At 45.8% G+C, this 20,000-nt stretch overlaps 1 protein-coding gene across 4 annotated transcripts in view; it reads left to right on the forward strand.

The window, feature by feature from the left end:
* Positions 1-20,000, forward strand: part of Sp1 (transcription factor Sp8) — a 611,561-nt gene that overhangs the window by 95,174 nt on the left and 496,387 nt on the right. For all 4 annotated transcript variants that reach the window (XM_076184971.1, XM_076184975.1, XM_076184980.1 and 1 more), the window contains exon 2: positions 10,849-10,946. In XM_076184971.1, the coding sequence (XP_076041086.1) occupies positions 10,926-10,946 (21 nt within the window). In that variant the 5' untranslated portion in view covers positions 10,849-10,925. The remainder of the gene's footprint in view (positions 1-10,848; positions 10,947-20,000) is intronic.

Below are 20,000 nucleotides of genomic sequence, written 5' to 3' on the forward strand. Positions count from 1 at the left end.
AAGTGATAACCGACACACAACCTTCTGGCACGGAGTGACACAGAGGAATTCTTCTGCTGACACGCAGACTTCTGACACTCGATTCATGTGTATCGGAAGTGATAACCGACACACAACCTTCTGGCACGGAGTGACACAGAGGAATTCTTCTGCTGACACGCAGACTTCTGACACTTGATTCATGTGTGTCGGAAGTGATAACCGACACACAGCCTTCTGGCACGGAGTGACACAGAGGAATTCCTCTGCTGACACGCAGACTTCTGACACTTGATTCATGTGTGTTGGAAGTGATGTAGCGATGGTCCGAATGCCCTAGTTCAGGTTTGTGAACTGTTCACTGGTTGTTCATAATGTGGTGGTGAACTTGAAATAATTGTTCTTTTTTTTTTTTTTTACATCGTGAGAATTTATTATCTGATTTTACAGTTCAGAATGTTCCTGTCATCAAGAAGGGGTGGGGGTCATGTTTCGTATAGCTCGCGAGTGTTTGAAGTATTTACATTTGGCTAAAGCATATGAAATTGTCGTCTCGTTCTGTGTGGGAGAGATTGCTGATCGAAACGTTCAGATATTATTAAGTCGTAATTTCCCTATTTCCGGCATTATAATTAAGAAATAAAATTAATTTACTGAGGAGACGATCGCTTTTGACACTTGAGATTTTATGATTCTGTAACAGGCAGACAAACAATGTTTGTTGCCTATTAGATATATGTACACGCACGAGCGCGCGCGCACACACACAGACACACACACACATACACACACACACACACACACACACACACACACACACACACACACACACACACACACACACACACACACACACACACACACACACACACACACACACACAGACACACACACACACACACACACACACACACACACACACACACACAGACACACACACACACACACACACACACACACACACACACACACACACACACACACACACACACACACACACACACACACACACACACACACACACACACACACACACACACACACACACACACACACACACACACACACACACACACACAGTGAGAGAGTGAGTATTTTGGTTTTAAGAAGCTGTCTTAAGGACTAAGGCTGTAGAGATGGAAATAACGGAGTGTATGGGGAGATAGAGATGGAAATAACGGGGTGTATGGGGAGGTAGAGATAGAAGGGGGGGAGATCGGGGGTGGGTGTTGGGTGAGGAGGGGGGTGGGGGGAGGCATTCGTTTCAGACAGATGAGCATCGAATCCCTAATGAGAGGTTACGAGCGGAGCCTTACCTGGCCGGCCTCTCTGGGAGGGAGAGCCAGGGAGGCTTAATTGTGATTAATTGTTGACAAACAAATTAAACGTTTTTGTACCAAACGTTTCGACATGTTTACCCGCGCACGGTCAGGGGTAAAGGGAAAGGGATTCGACCCACGGTTGGTGGGTGAGAGAGTCGGGGGCTGGGAGGCTGGGAAGGGGGCTTGGGGGGGCTGTGGTTAAACGTGTGGGTCATCTAGGAGAGGGTTAAGAGTGTTAGGGTTTCAGGGTTAAGGTGAGAACGGCCCCAGGGAGAAAGGGGTAACTTCATGCCTACGGATAGGGGTGTAGGCTTGGGGGAGTTGGGATTTGGTCGGGAACAACAAAGGTTTAAGGGAACATTTGTTTTTATATTTATATTGTTTTATTTGTTTGTTTCTTTTTGGAGTAGGTACAAATGAATTCTCGTATAGAAAGAGATGTACCGTACGTCAATTTGGGTAATTTGGTGAATTTTGGGGGAGTTTGGGATTTGGGGGGATTGCAATGAAAACGGAATATATATATATATCTAAATATATATATATATATATATATATATATATATATATATATATATATATATATATATTTTTTTTTTTTTTTTTTTTTTTTTTTAGAGAGAGAGAGAGAGAGAGAGAGAGAGAGAGAGAGAGAGAGAGAGAGAGAGAGAGAGAGAGAGAGAGAGGCAGCCCTGACGTCACGTCCACGGACCGTCGCGTGTGGGGTCATCTAAGGGTGTTGGAGATTGTTGGGGAAGGGAAGGAACCCCCGTGGGCTGATGAATTGAGGTGATGCCTCTCGATTTACCTCGCAGTGACGTGGCCTCTCATTAGGAGGCGCGAGAATCCCGGGCCTCCTGGGTCTCTCAAGCTGGTAGGGCCGTTCACGGAAATGCTCCGGAGACCCAGTAAGGCACCCCGAAGAAGTTTCCCCCGAAGACGACTTCGATGTTTTCGAACTCGAAGTTCGATGTTTGGTAAGTTCTGTAGCAAAGGTTCTGACCGGGACGGTTAACCCCGTTTAACCTGAATGAGTTTACCTGGCGATAGGACAAACTCGTTTAAGTGACTTTAAGGTTAACCGACATGGGTTAAATGGGTTAGTCTTCTAACCCTCTAAGAATGCCGAGGTGGTTTCGTTTAACTGAATAAAGTCGTCTGACTTTTGGTCAGAATTTATTTTAACCTTTTCGCTACCGAGGTGGGGGAAGTTGCCATGGAAATAAATAAAATCGCTTGACGGCAGCAGAATATAAGGAAAAGTGCCGCCTGGAACGGAAGGGGGAAAGTAAAAAGAGAGGACAAACGAAAGGGAGACGACGAAAAACTCTCTCTTATAGCTCTCTTTCTATTTTTCACGCGCACACACGCACGCACTCATGCACACACACACACACACACACACACACACACACACACACACACACACACACACACACACACACACACACACACACACACACACACACGCTGTGGTTAGAGTTCTCGCTTGCCACTACGGCGGTCCGGGTTCGACTCCCGCCCACGGCTGAAATAATTTCAGTATCGCTTCGCTGCGGGGTGTTACTCCAACTCTCGTGGTCGGGGAGTTGGGGTGTGTGTGTGTGTGCGTGCGTGTAAGGTCACATTATTACCCAGAGATCGGTCATACGAGTTCTGAGCTCTCATCCGGGAGGTTAACTGTCGATCACGAGTACAACACGTGGTCCAAGACCATGGTGAATCACACACACACACACACACACACACACACACACACACACACACACACACACACACACACACACACACACACGCGCGCGCGCGCGCGCTCACGCAGTGAGAGTGAGTTAGATCAAAGGGGCAGGCGTGCGGGTGGGCGGGTATTTTGGGTTAACAAAGAGCTGCTCTCAGCGAGCGGCTCCTCCGTCCCCCCAGGCCGCATCTGCAATGGAGATAGGCCCAACCGCGGAGTCAATCTCTCGGCGACCCAACGCTGGAAACTGTTGACTCAGGGCTGAGGCGAGGGGGGCCGTGGGGGTCGAGGGGACCCAAGGGGGGAGGGGGGAGGGACGAGGGGCGACGCCCCCCCAACCTTCATCCTCACCCCCCCCCCCCTCAACCCTGGCCGCTCTCTTTCTGTGGTACTCGCTCTCGCTCTCGCTCTGTTTTTAATATGTAAAGCTGTCTTCCTCTTGTTCACGCTCCTCCTCCTCATAATTTCAGTCTTTCTCTTCTTGTTCCTCTTCAGCCTTGTTCTCGTCGTCGTCCTGTTGCCTGATGCCTCTTAGTCAACGAACTCGTTATTCCAGTTCTTCATCCTCCTCCTCCTCTTCCTCCACCTGATCCTCCTCCTCTTCCTCCACCTGATCATCCTCCTCTTCCCCCTCCTCCTATTCCTCTTCGTCCCTTTCTCCTCCTCTCCCTCCTCCTCCTCCTCCTCCTCTCCCTCCTCCTCCTCCTCCTCCTCCTCTTCCTCCTCTTCCTCCTACTCTTCCTCCTCCTATTCCTCTTCGTCCCTTTCTCCTCCTCCTCCTCATCATCATCATCTTCCTCGTACTCCTTTTTCCCAGTTTCCTCCAACTCTCCTTTCTCCTCCTCCTCCTCTTTTCCTCCTCTGTTTTCTCCTCTTCCTCATCTTCCCTTTCTCCTTCTACTCCTTTTTCTGTTTCCTCCGACTCTCCTTTCTCCTCCTCCTCTTTTCCTCCTCTATTTCCTCCTCCTCATCTTCCTCCTCCTTATCCTCTTTCTTTCAACTGTTTCCTGCCACTCGCTCTCCTACTAATCCTCCTCCTACTCCTCACTCTCCTTCTCCTCTTCCTCCCTACTCCTCCTCCTCCTCCTCCTCCTCATCATCATCATCATCATCATCACCATAATCATCACCATAATCATCATCATCACCATCATCATCATCATCATCATCATCATCATCATCATCATCATCATCATCATTATCACCACCACCTTCATCATTACCGCTTTCAACATCAGTACTATCATCATCAGCAACACCACCTTTATTTTCGTCTTCCTCCTCATCCTCTTATTCCTCCTCCTCCTTCTCCTCCTCCTCCTCCTCCTCCTCTTCCTTGCGTTACTTTGAAAAATGAACGTACGGTTGGATGTCAGAGGGGAATCATCTACTGAGATGAAGGCTTGGGGGCGTTCTGAGGGGGGCTTGAGGGGGGGCTGGGAACGGATGGGGGGTAAGGGGGACCGGGGGAGGGGGGGAGAAGTAGCCTCGCGAACGGGGGAGAAGAGGCCAAGAAGAGGAGATTTTATGTCTGCGGCGGTTAAGACGAACGGTAAGCCTTCTTGAGGGTTAACGGTAAGCCTTCTTGACGGTTAACCGATTCGGACACGCGAGCGGTGCCGCGGTGTTCGTGTGCGAATTTGCGGATATTTGCATAACGCGTGCGCGCACGCAAGCTAGGTGTGATTGATGGAATAGAGATGGAATTTCGCGAGTGTGTGCTCCTTTCCTGTATAATATTATTAGGTAAACACACACACACGCATCACACGCATGCATACACACACACACACACACACACACACACACACACACACACACACACACACACACACACACACACACACACACACACACACACACACACACACACACACACACACACACACACACACACACACACACACACACACACACACACACACACACACACACACACACAAACACATACGTCTTCAGACGTGGCGCATCCTTCCATCTGAATAGAATCATCTCAAGTTAATAAAAAAATATATTTTAAGCACTCTGGACATATTTAAGCATTCTGAGAAGAACTTGTAGTGCCAGACGATTTTATTCAACCTTGTAGCAGATTTTTTTTAGGAAACTTCCACTCACTTCACCCTCTTCTCCTTCCCTCCTCCCTCAACTTCTCCTTATCCTCCTCTCTTTCCTCGTCCGTCTCCTCCTTCCTTTCCTCCTCCCTATCCTCCTCCCTCAACTGGTCCCCATCCTCTTTTCTTTCTTCCTCTCTTTCCTCCTCCCTTTCCTCCTTCCTTTCCTCCTTCCTTTCCTCCTTCCTTACCTCCTTCCTTTCTTCCTCTCTTTCCTCCTCCCTTACCTCCTTCCTTTCTTCCCCCCTTCCTCCTCCTTTACCTTCTTCCTCCCTTTCCTCCTCCCTCACTTCCTCCCTTACCTCCTTCCTATCTTCCTCCTTCACCTCCTCCCTTCCCTTCCCCCTTAAGTGCTCCCTATCCTTTCCTCTTTTCCTCCCCGTTACCCCCTCATCCTCCCCTCCCCTTCCCCCCCTCATCCTCCCCACTCCTTCCCGTCTGGTCCTCCATTCGCACTCCATCCCAGTCTCGTCCTCCATTCCCCACTCCATCTCTCTCCGTCGCCTTCGTTATAATGAAACAGTGTTGGGGTCTGCCGTGAAATAACGTATAATGACGTCACTTTTCTTTCGTTAACGTTTCGAGTTGGGGAACGTTCTAAACGTTTCAGCCCGGCGACCTCTGGTGGTAGTGGTTGTTATCGTTGTCGTTATCGTTATTTTCACCGAAAATAACGAAGGTAACCAATCGCCTTCACAAGCTTTCCCAACTTCCCCAGTACTGAATGAAATAGTTTGATCTTCACCAGAATAGAATGATTAAAGGTTGTCATCAGTGAAGGAATCTGAATGAACGGGAATAACTTTGGGGGGAATTTTGTGTGTGGGGGATATGAATTGGGGGGCCAAAATATGGGGAGAAATGGAGCTATGGGGGGCTCTTGCCATTCTGACGGGGCCCACAATTAGGTTGGGGGCGGAGCTGGGCGGGGGGGGATGGGGGATGGGGGATGTAGGGACGGGGGTGGGGGGATGTAGGGACGGGGGTGGGGGGATATTGACTTCGGTTTTGGGGAGCTGAACTCTAAACCATGAGAAATTCTTAATTCCTGACGTTGAGACTAATGACGTGTTATTACAAGTTATTGGCTCGCAAGGTGATTGGTTATGGGCGGTTGTTAACCACCCGCTGTGATGGTTACAAGGTGTTATGGTTATGAGAGGGAAGTGACCGGATTTTTTTTTTTTTTTTTTTAATAAAACGTAAGTCTGGTGGTCATTAACCAGTAGAAAATGATAATAATAATGATACTTATATCTAAATGAAATTGTCAAAGAAAGTTAATTAAACCATTTCAATTACGTTGAAACTACCCTCAGTATGAATACAAAAGTCTGTCTGTTGCCATGACAACATGTAAGGACGTCACAGTAGTGTTGGAATTGTCTTACTGTTGTCACTCGATTGTTGGCAGTTGACTGATGTTAGTACTGTAATGATGATGGCAATCGATGTTGGAGCTTGATTGATGTTGGTAATTGATTAAAGTTGGCACTGTTGGTTGTGCTAAGCAAGTATGTTAATATTCTATTGATGATGCATAGAGCCATTTACACAGTCAAACTGCTTGTCAAACCCGGTTTGACAAAATGTTTGACAAAATGTTTGACAAATAGTTTGCCAAACCCGTTTTGACAAACCCTGTTTGACAAACCCGGTTTGACCAACAGTTTGACCGTGTACATTACCCTTTTAAGGTTTGTGAAGGATTTGTCGATGTTTTTGACAGCTTTGGTCCGCTCATTGGAACGAGTTTATCAGGAGTTAACCATAACTAAATTGAACAATACAAACTAATCGCTTCACATTAATAAAATCATCTGCCGCTAGAGATATGAGTATATACCATACTAACGCACGTATAACGTGATTAACACCGTTGAATGAGTCTTCATTTGACAGAAAAAAATCGCTGAAGTTGTTCGGTTCAAAAGGTGAAACAAAATGGCCTGACTGTACAGTAACTGAGGCTGAGGGTGGGGTGGGCGTGAGGGCGGGCGTGGGCGTAAAGAAGTCCCTCCAGAGGTGCACAAAAATAGCCAAGTTTTAACTAAAATAAAGACTATTGACCCAAAGCTTGCCACGCGGGAGGAAGAGGCAAGCAGGCAGACGATCACTGGTGACGTCATCTGTAAACAAAAGCATTTGCTAGATACGACAAGTCCCTGTTATTTATGGTGACAGCCTCGCAAGCACAGCAATTACCTGTGACATTTTGGAGATATATGGACGCCAGCCTTCGATGCGACTTTCTAATACGATATGTTGTCATATTCTAGATTTACAGCTTGTGAGTTTAGAAGATAATTCAAATGTATAAACGGGCAGTTTAGTGCTGTGTCACTGAATGACAGCTCCAAAGGCATTTGTTATGGCCAAGGTGTTGATCGACTGTGTAATTGCAGTCAGGAGAACACTTGGCTATTATATTATTACACCATCTGCAAGCGATATGTGCTTTTAATTCACGTGCATTTGTCTCGAACGCTCATCTGCCGTAGTGATATATGTATATACATATGTAGTATATATATATATATATATATATATATATATATATATATATGTATATATGTATATATATATGTAATATATATATGTATATATATATGTATATATATATATGTTATATATATGTATATATATGTATATATATGTATATAATGTGTATATATGTGTATATATATATGTATATATATGTATATATGTATATGTATATATGTATATATATGTATATATATATGTATATGTATATATGTATATATATGTATATATATGTAATATATATATATATATATATATATATATATATATATATATATTCAAGACAAATGAGAGAGAAATGGGTGGGGAAGGACAGACGAAAATGTGTTGGGAATAGAGTTTATTACCCTAACGTTGCGACCAACGTCCTTTGAAGAAGACCAAGTTGGTCGCAACGTTAGAGCAATAAACTCTATTCCCAACACATCTTCGTTTGCCCTTCCCCACCCATATATATATATATATATATATATATATATATATATATATATATATATATATATATGTGTGTGTGTGTGTGTGTACACGCGTGCGTTTGCGTGTTTGCATGAGTGAATACCAAAACAAAACTGGCATTACTTCATCGTAGCAAAGATTTTGAACTTATTACAAAATCATTTAGAAATTGTAAACAACTACTGGTAACGGCGTGGCTTTAGTGGTGAAGGATCGAAAGTGTTAAGAAATTTGGAGAAACAAAAAAAAAGAGACAAAAGGGACAAATAAGATTATATTGTGATACAAACATGTAGCCTCACTTACCTCCGTGACACGTACAAGATTTTTGTTATGACTATTGCCAGATTTATCAATTTATTTATTTGTCTTGCTTATTAATTTATTTTATTTATTCATTCATTGCTTTTTTTTTTTTTTTTTTTTTTTTTTTTTTTTTTTTTTTTTTTTTTTTTTTTTTTTTTTTTTTTTTTTTTTTTTTTTTTACAAAGACTCCATCTTGAAACTCTGTCCCTACATCGGGACAACCCATCCCTCGTCTTCCCTTTCTTGAAAATATAATAAAAAAAAAGGTAAATAATACGATAAGTAAATATATAGATACAGAGGTATGGACAGATGATTATAAATATATAGATATGTGGATATATGGATAAAAAGGGGTGGACAAATGATTATGAATATATAGATATGTTGATATATAGATGTAAAGGGATGGACAGGTAACTATAAATATATAGATATGTGGATATATAAATAAAAATGGATTAACAGATAACTATGAATATATAGATAAATGGAAACTGAGATAAAAATAACATATATATATATATATATATATATATATATATATAGCTACATAAATGGAAATGGCTGGACAGCTGGGCCGTATCCTCCGCAGGTGTAAATATTGTTCTGCTTTTCGAGGAAGTAAGACGGTGACAGGAGTACACTAATTGGCCAATTAAACCTCACTGAGAAGTGACGTCTCTACTATTTACCAGTAATGGAGATACCAATCTTGGTCTATCATTAACCGAATCTTTGCTACAACGTTAACGTATTTGTTGTTCTCTTTGATTGTGATCGATTGTGAGAACAGAATTTCCATCTTGTAATAGATTCTAAGAACAGAATTTTTGTCGTGTTATTGATTGTGGCGATAGAACTGCTGCCTTGTGATCGATACTGCGAACGCAGTAATGGGATTTTGGTCGATTGTGCAAACGGAAATGTTTTTGATTTATTATTATTATTATTGTTATTGTTATTGCTATTATCATTATTATTGTTGTTGTTATTTTTGGTAACCTTGACATTGGTTATTGTACATTTACCTTACATTTATTTCTTTACTATTATTTATTTTTTTGTTATTCATATATGAATTTATTTTATCTTTATTAATCTATTATCTTTACTGGTATTATTTATCCATTTATTCATCTATTATATATCAACCTATTAATCTAACTATCCATTTATCTAATTCTTTAATTGTACATTTTTTACAACGAGCTGCAGATTTTTAATACTCCTTCTCTCAACGGAAATGTCTTGCAATAAGAGGGGGTCCACCTCTATCGATGAACTGTTTTTCTTTGGGAGTCAAATTAAACACGGTCTAGCTCCTGTCAGGCACTTCCATGGAGGACGAGGAAATTGTGCCGGAGCCAGGAAGCGGAGACGTAAATCATTCATTTAACATCGGCGTCACATCCAGCCCGAATAGTATATCATAGTAAACAATCGGAATATATATATTAGCCCTCGCTAAATTGATATTGTTGAGTATCATCATGTGGTGTTATGTGTATTAGTGTCTCGAGTGTTTATCTTGTACGAAGTGTGGAATGGGGTTGCGTGCTACTGGAAATTTCTTGCATGAATACCAAAAATATTTGTATTCAAACACTAATAATGTGTGTGTGTGTGTGTGTGTGTGTGTGTGTGTGTGTGTGTGTGTGTGTGTGTGTGTGTGTGTGTGTGTGTGTGTGTGTGTGTGTGTGGATATGTGTATAAGAATGTGTATGTGTATGTATATATGTATATGTACCGGTATGTATGTTTGTATATATATATGTGAGACGTATAAGACTTTTGTTATATGTATGTGTATATATGTATATTGAAGGGTGAAGCGTAAATACCAGACTCGGTGAGGGAGGTTTATTGTCTGACGTTTCGTTCCAAGTCCTAGGGCCATCTTCAGGGGTATGATGGGATACAGTGTTCAAAAGCTCGTTTATATTGAACATTGTATTCCATCAAATCCCTGAAGACGGGTCTAGGACCAGAACCGAAATGTCGGGCAATAAACCTCCCTCATCGAGTCTGATGTTTACGCTAACCCCTTCGAAGTTGATCCCAGACTCCAGATCTTCACACGTGTGTGTGTTACTACATAGTACCTCTACGCACCGTTCACTATCTCTTTAGATAGATCAATGTATTTTCAAGATACAAGTAGATGCTTTTCGTGCATATATATTCATTTTTCCTATTTGACTTTTATATTTTCATGTTCACTTGTCGACAATCTTCAGTCTGTAAAAATAACTTTTCTTACTTTTCAAGTGTTCGATATTTAGATTTTTTTATTTTGCCTACTTAAAATATATATAATTTTTGTATTGTTGGAATACAACCATATCTTCCAACTTCGAAAAAAAATCTAATTCCTTTTTTCTTCCTACAGAGAAACTGATAGTGAAAAAGTGATAAAAAAAAAAAAAAAAAGGAAACTAAGAAAAAGAAGAGAACAAATCTGGAACAATGGACAACTTCTCCGTCATGGTAAGTAGGCAGGAGAGAATCCTCCACCACTGACAGACCTCATTTCTCTCCCTCCACCCTTCCACCCTTCCACCCCTCCACCACAACATGACCACCACAACCCCCGTCACCGACCACAACCCGGCCACGACACCACCCAACTACAACTACCCGAGTCTGTCATTAGTAGAGGTTTTTGTAGTTGTTACGTAACCCATTAAAGTTCTGTGGTCTTTTAAAGAGTTTTTCCTTTTTTCTTTTTCTTTATGAGTGACAGTGCCGTTATTCTTCATGATGGCATGTGGTCATCAACTTTCATGACAAAAAATGTTTAATTCATTAAATGTGTGTGTGTGTGTGTGTGTGTGTGTGTGTGTGTGTGTGTGTGTGTGTGTGTGTGTATGTGTATGTGTGTGTGTATGTGTATGTTCAGATTTATGTGTTAATGTATGCATACATATTTGTATATACGAATGTGTGTGTGTATGTATATATGTGTGGATGTATGTGTATCTGAGCATTTTTGTACATGTGCATGTATGTATGTGTGCATGCCTGTATGTAAATTGAATATTTTTGCTGGAATTTGAACCAAAGAATTTGTGATTAATTTCGCTATGGAACCACTCGGAGGCGCTTCTTCTAAGAGTGATGTTAAGGATATTCTGATCTCTCCTTGTTTACGTGAATAGCAGTCAAAGAGATCGTATGTGGGGGAACAGATTTTTTTTTTATCATTGTCGCTCTTGGACTAACAGTGCCCCAAAATGTGTACGCACACGTACACGCGAATACGAACATGCACACACACACACGCACGCACGCACGCACGCACACACACACACACACACACACACACACACACACACACACACACACACACACACACACACACACTTCTACACGTACACACACTTCTACACGTATACACACACTTCTACACGTATACACACACACGCACGCACACTCATACACACACACACACACACATTTATACACATACACACACACACACTTATACACTTACACACACACGCAAGCACACACACGCACACTCGCACACACGCACACTCGCACACACACACACACACACACACACACACACACACACACACACACACACACACACACACACACACACACACACACACACACTTTATAGCCCAATTGGCAGAGCAGCAGATTGTGGAGCACGAGATCGCCTGTTCGAATCCTGCATGGCCCAACTCTGTTCCCGGCGCCGCTCATACAAAATGGCCCACACGTTGTTCGTTTACTTTATTCTCCTTTATGGATTCGTGACTGGGGAAGTGAAGTGCACTACGTAGTCCCCACAGGAGTCGATTATAAACAAAGCTATCCCGATCCCCTCATGGGCTGCAGCCTCACTCTATCGGTGATTCCAAAATAGCCTGCAGAGCTACATCGGGTCCAACGTGTATTTTGTGTGTGTGTGTGTGTGTGTGTGTGTGTGTGTGTGTGTGTGTGTGTGTGTGTGTGTGTATGACGTAAGTGGGAGTAGGAAACTCAGGAGTCTTAGTCTGAGTTTATTCTTGACTAGTTTTGCAGGAAAAAACTCAGACTAAGACTACTGTGTTTCCTACTCCCACTTACGTCAACATGTCAGAATATCTCGACAATATATACATATATATATATATATAATATAGATATAATGTACATGTATATGTATGCACGTGTGTGTATGTATGTGTGTGTGTGTGTGTGTGTGTGTGTGTGTGCGCGCGCGCTAGAAGAGCGCAGAACGCAGCAAAGGTGGGAGCTCACGATCCCCCTCGTGAACTCGCGGGGGATGGCTGCCGGTGAGGGTGATGAGGAGGCCTGTGGCTCACCCCCGTGGGAGCGAGACCGAAGGACCACCCGGTCGACCACCCAGGAGGCAGAGGAACACAGGGTAGAGGCAGGTGTGTGTGCGTGCGTGTATGCGTGTGTGCGTGCGTGTATGTACAGATTCTGACCAAAGGTTCCCTAAGAGTTCAAGTTCTTTTGGAAACCCCGAGTCGCTATATTCGATGAATTTGGACCTTTGCTCTGGTATGATCTGGGGCTTTGCAGGACCTTCCAGGACCTTCCAGGACCTTCCAGGATCTTCTGGAACTCTTTCGGAACCTTCTTGAACCTTCTCGGACCTCTTCGGAACTTTTCGGAATTTCGTTTTTTTTTTTTTTTTCCAGACCTTCTTGGCCCTTCTCTCTAAACCTTCTCTCCCCTCTTTACTCGCTCCCTCCCAAACTCTCCACTCCCTCCCTTTGTGATTCCTTATTTCTTCCTCTTCCTACTCTTTTTCATCCATTTCCCCCTCTCTTCATCTCCCATCCTCCCTCTCTCCCTCCATTTTCAATTCTCTTCCCGTCCTCTCCTCTTCTCTTCCTCCATTTTCATTTCTCTTCCCGTCCTCTCCTCTTCCCGTCCTCTTCTCTTCCCGTCCTCTCCTCTTCCCGTCCTCTTCTCTTCCCGTCCTCTCCTCTTCCCGTCCTCTTCTCTTTCCGTCCTCTCCTCTTCCCATCTTCTCTTCCCGTCCTCAAGTCGACCCGTCCTCTCGTTTTTCGTTCCTCTCCTATTCTCCTCTCCTTTTCTCCTCCTCGCCTCTTCTCCCCTCTCCTCTTCCCCTCCCCTCCTCCTCTCTTCCACTCCACTTCCACTCCTCTCCCCTTCCCTCCCTCTCTCCACCAGCCAAGGCTAACAGGTTCCAGGGCTCCAATGTGGGGTCCTCACTCGCGTTCATCAGACCAGCTGTCACGAAGTCTACTTGAAAAATGGCGGAATGAATGTGAGATTACTCGAATGTTAGGCCTTCGCTCCCAAAGCCTTTCGGAATGGATAAGAGGAGGGGAGAGAGAACGAAGAAGGGATGGGGAGAATGATGGAAAGAGAAGTAATCTCGGTGCTTCTGACACAACCCAAAACGGTCTTGTTTTCATTTCCAGTACTCACACGAGTAAATGTCTTGCATGACTTCCTGCGCCTTGTTTTGATGGGAAAATATACTGGACTTTGAATTCGTTATGGGCCTATTCGATGACATGCAAAACAGTCCATTTCTCTCTCTCTCTCTCTTGTTTCTTTTTTTTTCTTTTTATATGGGAGGCGCCATAGATTCATTGACAATGGTGGGGGTAGGCAGGGATGGCGCACCCCAATCCAAATTAAGTTTCTCAACGGGTTAAGATCAAGAGAGATTCCTCAACCCATTCCAATCCCAGAAACGATCGCTTTTGTCATTTCCTCCGGGTTTTTCATCGAGTTCTCGATGACGGCAGGATCTTCAAAGTCCTTCTCCACCGCTGCCAATTTCTGAAGAAGAACTTTATAGAGGTCGGGGAATGTGACACTCAAAACCTTCTTCCTCCAGCGACCCCAGCAGGCTGGAGTGAAGTGTACAAAGTAGTATATCATGTAGTCTGCCGCAAGGGAAATAGATAAAGCGCCGCGACCGAGTGGAAAGAGCCACGTGGCTCCAAACTCCTCCGCAGCCTTCTGGTACAACAAAGTGACTGACGCTGCCAGACTGTGAAGGAGATAGCTGGAGAGCAACATACTCATTGAAAGAAGGGAAGATGAATGGCCACCAGCTCGAATACCGAAGAAGAAGTACGCAATGGCGGTCGCGTTTCTGTACGCAGACGTGGCCAGCGTTGTAATGGCGTGTCCGATGAGTTCTTGGAACGCCGCAGACCTTGCAAAATCATCTTGGAACTGTGCGGCTTCTTCGTCTTCAGGTGAACTTTCATTTTTCCTTGGACATCTGCCGAGGATCATTTGCTACCAGGAGCACGAAGACCCCACCCCTTCCCGGAAGGCAACTGGACAACCAAGACCTTGGAGGACGTCTCCAACCAGAAGACTCCTTGTCCTGCCAGGAGGAGGACTGACAGAGTCGTTCGCAGGGCGATACAGCTTCGACCAGACGGTTAACCCAAGAGCATATTTTGGTCGCACTCTGCACAACCTCGGAAGAGGGATTAGGAAATGAGCCATATTGTGGTAACAAAAGAAAATTTCTTAGCAGATAGGGCCACAGTTACATAGTGCATTACACATGCATTTTATGTATATATATATATATATATATATATATATATATATATATATAATGCGGTCACACACATACATACACACACACACACACACACACACACACACACACACACACACACACACACACACACACACACACACACACACACACACACACACACACACACACAAGTAAACTGTACAAATGCTCGCACAGTGTATGTATGCGTGGGTAAGAGAGAGAAAGAGAGAGAGAGAGAGGGAGTAGGTGGAGATATGGAAGGAGAGAGAGGAGTAGGGAGGTACAGGGAATCACGAGCAGACTGCGAAGTAGAACCTAAACAAGATCTCGTAAATCCTTGGTGGCTAAGTCCTCGGAAGAGCTTCCAGATCGTTATCGAACTCTGTGCAGACACAAGACTTACGCTCTTCACCTTCGTCAGAAGCGAAAGACCCGCGAGGAATTGTAAACAACTCCTTCGCAAAATTGACAACAAAGACGGGGATTTTCGTGAGTTTTCTTTCTCCTTCCCCTCTTCTTCCTCTCCCTCCCTCCCTCCTTCTTTCTCCCTCCCTCCCTCCTTCTTTCTCCCTCCCTCCTTCTTTCTCCCTCCCTCCTTCTTTCTCCCTCCCTCCTTCTTTCTCCCTCCCTCCTTCTTTCTCCCTCCCTCCTTCTTTCTCCCTCTCCCCTATCTCCGCCTGTCTCTTTGTCTATCTCTGTCTCTGTCTCTCTCCGTCTCTGTATCTCTCCGTCTGTCTCTCTGTGTCTCTGTCTGTCTGTCTCTCTGTGTCTCTGTCTGTCTGTCTGTCTCTCTCTGTCTGTCTCTCTCTGCTGTCTCTCTCTCTGTCTCTCTCCCTCCCTCTCTCCCCCTCTGTCTGTCTCTCTCTCTCTCTCTCTCTCTCTCTCTCTCTCTCTCTCTCTCTCTCTCTCTCTCTCTCTCTCTCTCTCTCTCTCTCTCTCTCTCTCTCTCTCTCTGCCTCTTTCCCTCTTTCTGCCTCTCTGCCTCTCTCTCTCTCTGCCTCTCTCTCTCTCTGCCTCTCTCTCTCTTTGCCTCTCTCTCTCTGCCTCTCACTCTGCCTCTCACTCTGCCTCTCACTCTCTCTCTCTCTCTCTCTCTCTCTCTCTCTCTCTCTCTCTCTCTCTCTCTCTCTCTCTCTCTCTCTCTCTCTCTCTCTCTCTCTCTCTCTCTCTGCCCCCCCTCTCTCTCTCTCTGCCCCCCTCTCTCTCTCTCTCTCTCTCTGCCCCCCTCCCTCTCTCTCTCTCTCTCTCTGCCCCCCCCTCTCTCTCTCTCTGCCCCCCTCTCTCTCTCTCTCTGCCCCCCTCTCTCTCTCTCTCTGCCCCCTCTCTCTCTCTCTCTGCCCCCCTCTCTCTCTCTCTCTGCCTCCCTCTATCTCTCTGCCCCCCTCTATCTCTCTGCGCCCCTCTCTCTCTCTCTCTCTCTCTCTCTCTCTCTCTCTCTCTCTCTCTCTCTCTCTCTCTCTCTCTCTCTCTCTCTCTCTCTCTCTCTCTCTCTCTCTCTCTCTCTCTCTCTCTCTCTCTCTCTCTCTCTCTGTCTCTCTCTTTCTCTTTCTCTCTGCCTGTCTGTCTCTCTTCCTCCCCCATTCACTCTCTTCCCTATTCCCGTCCTTTCTATCCCTGCCCTTCATGACTTCCCTCCCTTTCCCTACCCTTCTTCCCTTCCCTCGCTTTCCCTACCCTTCTTCCCTTCCCTCGCTTTCCCTACCCTTCTTTCCTTCCCTCCCTTTCCCTACCCTTCTTCTCTTCCCTCCCTTTCCCTACCCTTCTTCTCTTCCCTCCCTTTCCCTATCCTTCTTCTCTTCCCTCCCTTTCCTTACCCTTCTTCCCTTCTCTCCATTTCCCTTTTTTTACCTCTCTTGTCTCCATTTTCTCAGCCTCCCTTCTCCTCTCCTTTTTCCTTATCCCTTCCCTTTCCCTATACCCTCCCTTTCCCTACCCTCCTTCCCTCCCCTCCCTTTCCCTACCCTCCTTCCGTCCCCTCCCCTCCTCTCCCTTTCCTCACCTTTCTCTCCTGTCCTCCTCCTCTCCATTTCCTCAGCCTCCCTCCTCCTCTCCCGTTTCCCTCTCCTCCCACCTCCTCCAGTCGTCCCGTACACAACCCAAAGAACGCCATGACCTGCCCAAGAGCTCAGAGGATTCCAGGTCATTGTCGTCTGTCGAGGCTTCTGCATCGAGGTCGTGGCGCTCCAGCTTTTCTAAAACGGGACGAGTTATCGGAGGGACTTAGCCGGACCTGCGAGCAGAAGGGGCTTCTGTACAGGGCTTGTGATGATGTTAACACGGGGATTGTAACAAAAAAAAAAAAAAAAAGTTTAGTGCGTGAGTCAGGTTAGGCTGGAAGCGTGCTGGCCTCGCGCTAGCTTATTCGTGGGTTCGAATCCCGTGATTCTCTCAGGTTCTATGCAGTGACTGTTGCCTATGCCCAACAGACCAAATACACAAGGCAAAGGTTCCAGCTTCGGCTGGAGCTACTCAGAGCCTCCTGGCGTAGGTTCCTCACCTTCTTAGGCCTTTGAGTGTGCGCGCGCGCGCACGCACACACACACACACACACACACACACACACACACACACACACACACACACACACACACACACACACACACACACACACACACACACACACACACACACACACACACACACACACACACACACACACACACACACACACACACGTGCACGAGCGGTTGTGACCTCCACAGGTGCCATGATATCTGAGGCGTTTTTACCTGTAACACCAGCTTGATCACCAGCTTTATCGCCAGCTTTATCGCCAGCTTTACCGCCAGCTGCATCACCAGCTTTGCCGCTAGTTTTACTGCCAGCTTTACCGGTAGTTTTATCGCCAGCTTTACCGCCAGCTTTATCGCTAGTTTTACCATCAGCTTTCTACCACGATTACTACATTACCACTTTGACCACCTCCTTTGCCACCTTTACCGTCATCAGTTTTTACCAGCACCTTTACCACCACTACCATTATTTCTGTTACCACTACCACCGTTCGTACAGCTGCCACCACGTATACAACTACCACCACTGTTGCCACCTCTGTTGCCATCTGAACCATTGTCACCATTTCTGCCACCACCATCATCATTAGCACCACCACTACCACCATTAACACCACGACCATAACCATGACCATTAATACCGCCACTGTTACTACCACCATCATCACCACATTGATTGCTACCATTACCACCACCACCACCACCATCATTACTACCAATGTCATTACAACCACCACCACCGTCATTACCACCACCATTCCCGCTACGCCACCATTACCGCCGCCGCAGCCACCATTACCGCCGCCACCACCATTACCGCCGCCGCCACCACCATTACCGCCGCCACCACCATTACTGCCACCACCACCATTACCACCGCCACCACCATTACCGCCGCCACCACCATTACCGCCACCACCACCATTACCGCCACCACCATCACCACCATCACCATTACCACCACCACCATTACCACCACCACAGCCGCCGCCGCCACCATTACCGCCACCAGCACCATTACCGCCACTACCACCACAGCCGCCGCCGCCACCATTACCACCACCACCATTACCACCACCACCATTACCACCACCACCATTACCACCACCATTACCACCACCATTACCACCACCACCACCATTACCACCACCACCACCATTACCACCACCATTACCACCACCACCACCATTACCACCACCACCACCATTACCACCACCACCACCACCATTACCACCACCACCATTACCACCACCACCACCACCATTACCACCACCACCACCATTACCACCACCACCATTACCACCACCACCACCACCATTACCACCACCACCACCATTACCACCACCACCACCATTACCACCACCACCACCATTACCACCACCACCATTACCACCACCACCACCATTACCACCACCACCATTACCACCACCACCATTACCGCCGCCACCACCACCACTACCACCACCACAGCCGCCACTTCATTGCCAGTCCCGCCGACCACAAAACGCGGTCGCCCCTCCCCGCGAGGGGCTTCATTGACACGACGGATTACGCTCCTGGACAAACGACTTTGTGTTATTAGGTAGCAATGCTTTGTCGCATACCTTCTGTACGCGCACGCACACACACACACACACACACACACACACACACACACACACACACACACACACACACACACACACACACACACACACACACACACACACACACACACACACACACACACACACACACACATACTAACTCACTCTCACGCTATCTTACGCATTGTATATTCTAAATTACTTTAAAGAATATCTTTTCCAGTGACGTTCGCATTAGTCTTAATTGTTGTAGGTGCAAGTCTCTCTGCCAGTGCATCCTCTCTATGCTTCTAGAATCCTTTTCACTCCACCAGACACGGGGAAGGACTTTGGTTAGGTTCCTTGCAAAAGTCCAATAGGACTCGAACCCGCGTGTTTGAAAACTTGAGACAAGTATGCTAACCAGTGGCCCACCACGATTCTCCTACAAGGAGTAAGGGAGGAGGTGTGTTGGGAGCTGGTGGGAGAGGGATATTCAGAGGCGGAAAGATGTGGGAAGAGATAAAATCTTGAAATGACAGATAAAGAGATAGTTCGGGTGAAAGGGAGATGGGCAGGTGGGATGTGTAAGGTGTGAAATTGCCTTGACTGAACGGATCACGCGCAGAGACAGATAGCCTTTTGTCTGGATCTCTTGGTCGTAATCCCGAGATCCTGATGTCTGCAGAGGAGATGTGTGTGGACGGATGCTCCCCTCAGGCCGACAGGTGAGAAGGCAACATGTAAAGGGGAAAAAAAAAATGTTGAAAGGGCGAACCAGACTTGTTTGTAGACCTTTTGTTGTTATCATAGCCTTGCGTATTCAGGAGGGCTTCTTGGAAACAGACATTATCGTCGACAGTTCTCAGGGCTTCCTGGGAACAGACATTATCGTCGACAGTTCTCTCGAACACTCAATCATTCTGTGCATCCAGTT

The sequence above is a fragment of the Oratosquilla oratoria genome, chromosome 5 (assembly GCF_046742065.1).
Source record: "Oratosquilla oratoria isolate Oo_2021 chromosome 5, ASM4674206v1, whole genome shotgun sequence".
In the NCBI taxonomy this organism is placed as follows: Eukaryota; Metazoa; Arthropoda; class Malacostraca; order Stomatopoda; family Squillidae; genus Oratosquilla; species Oratosquilla oratoria.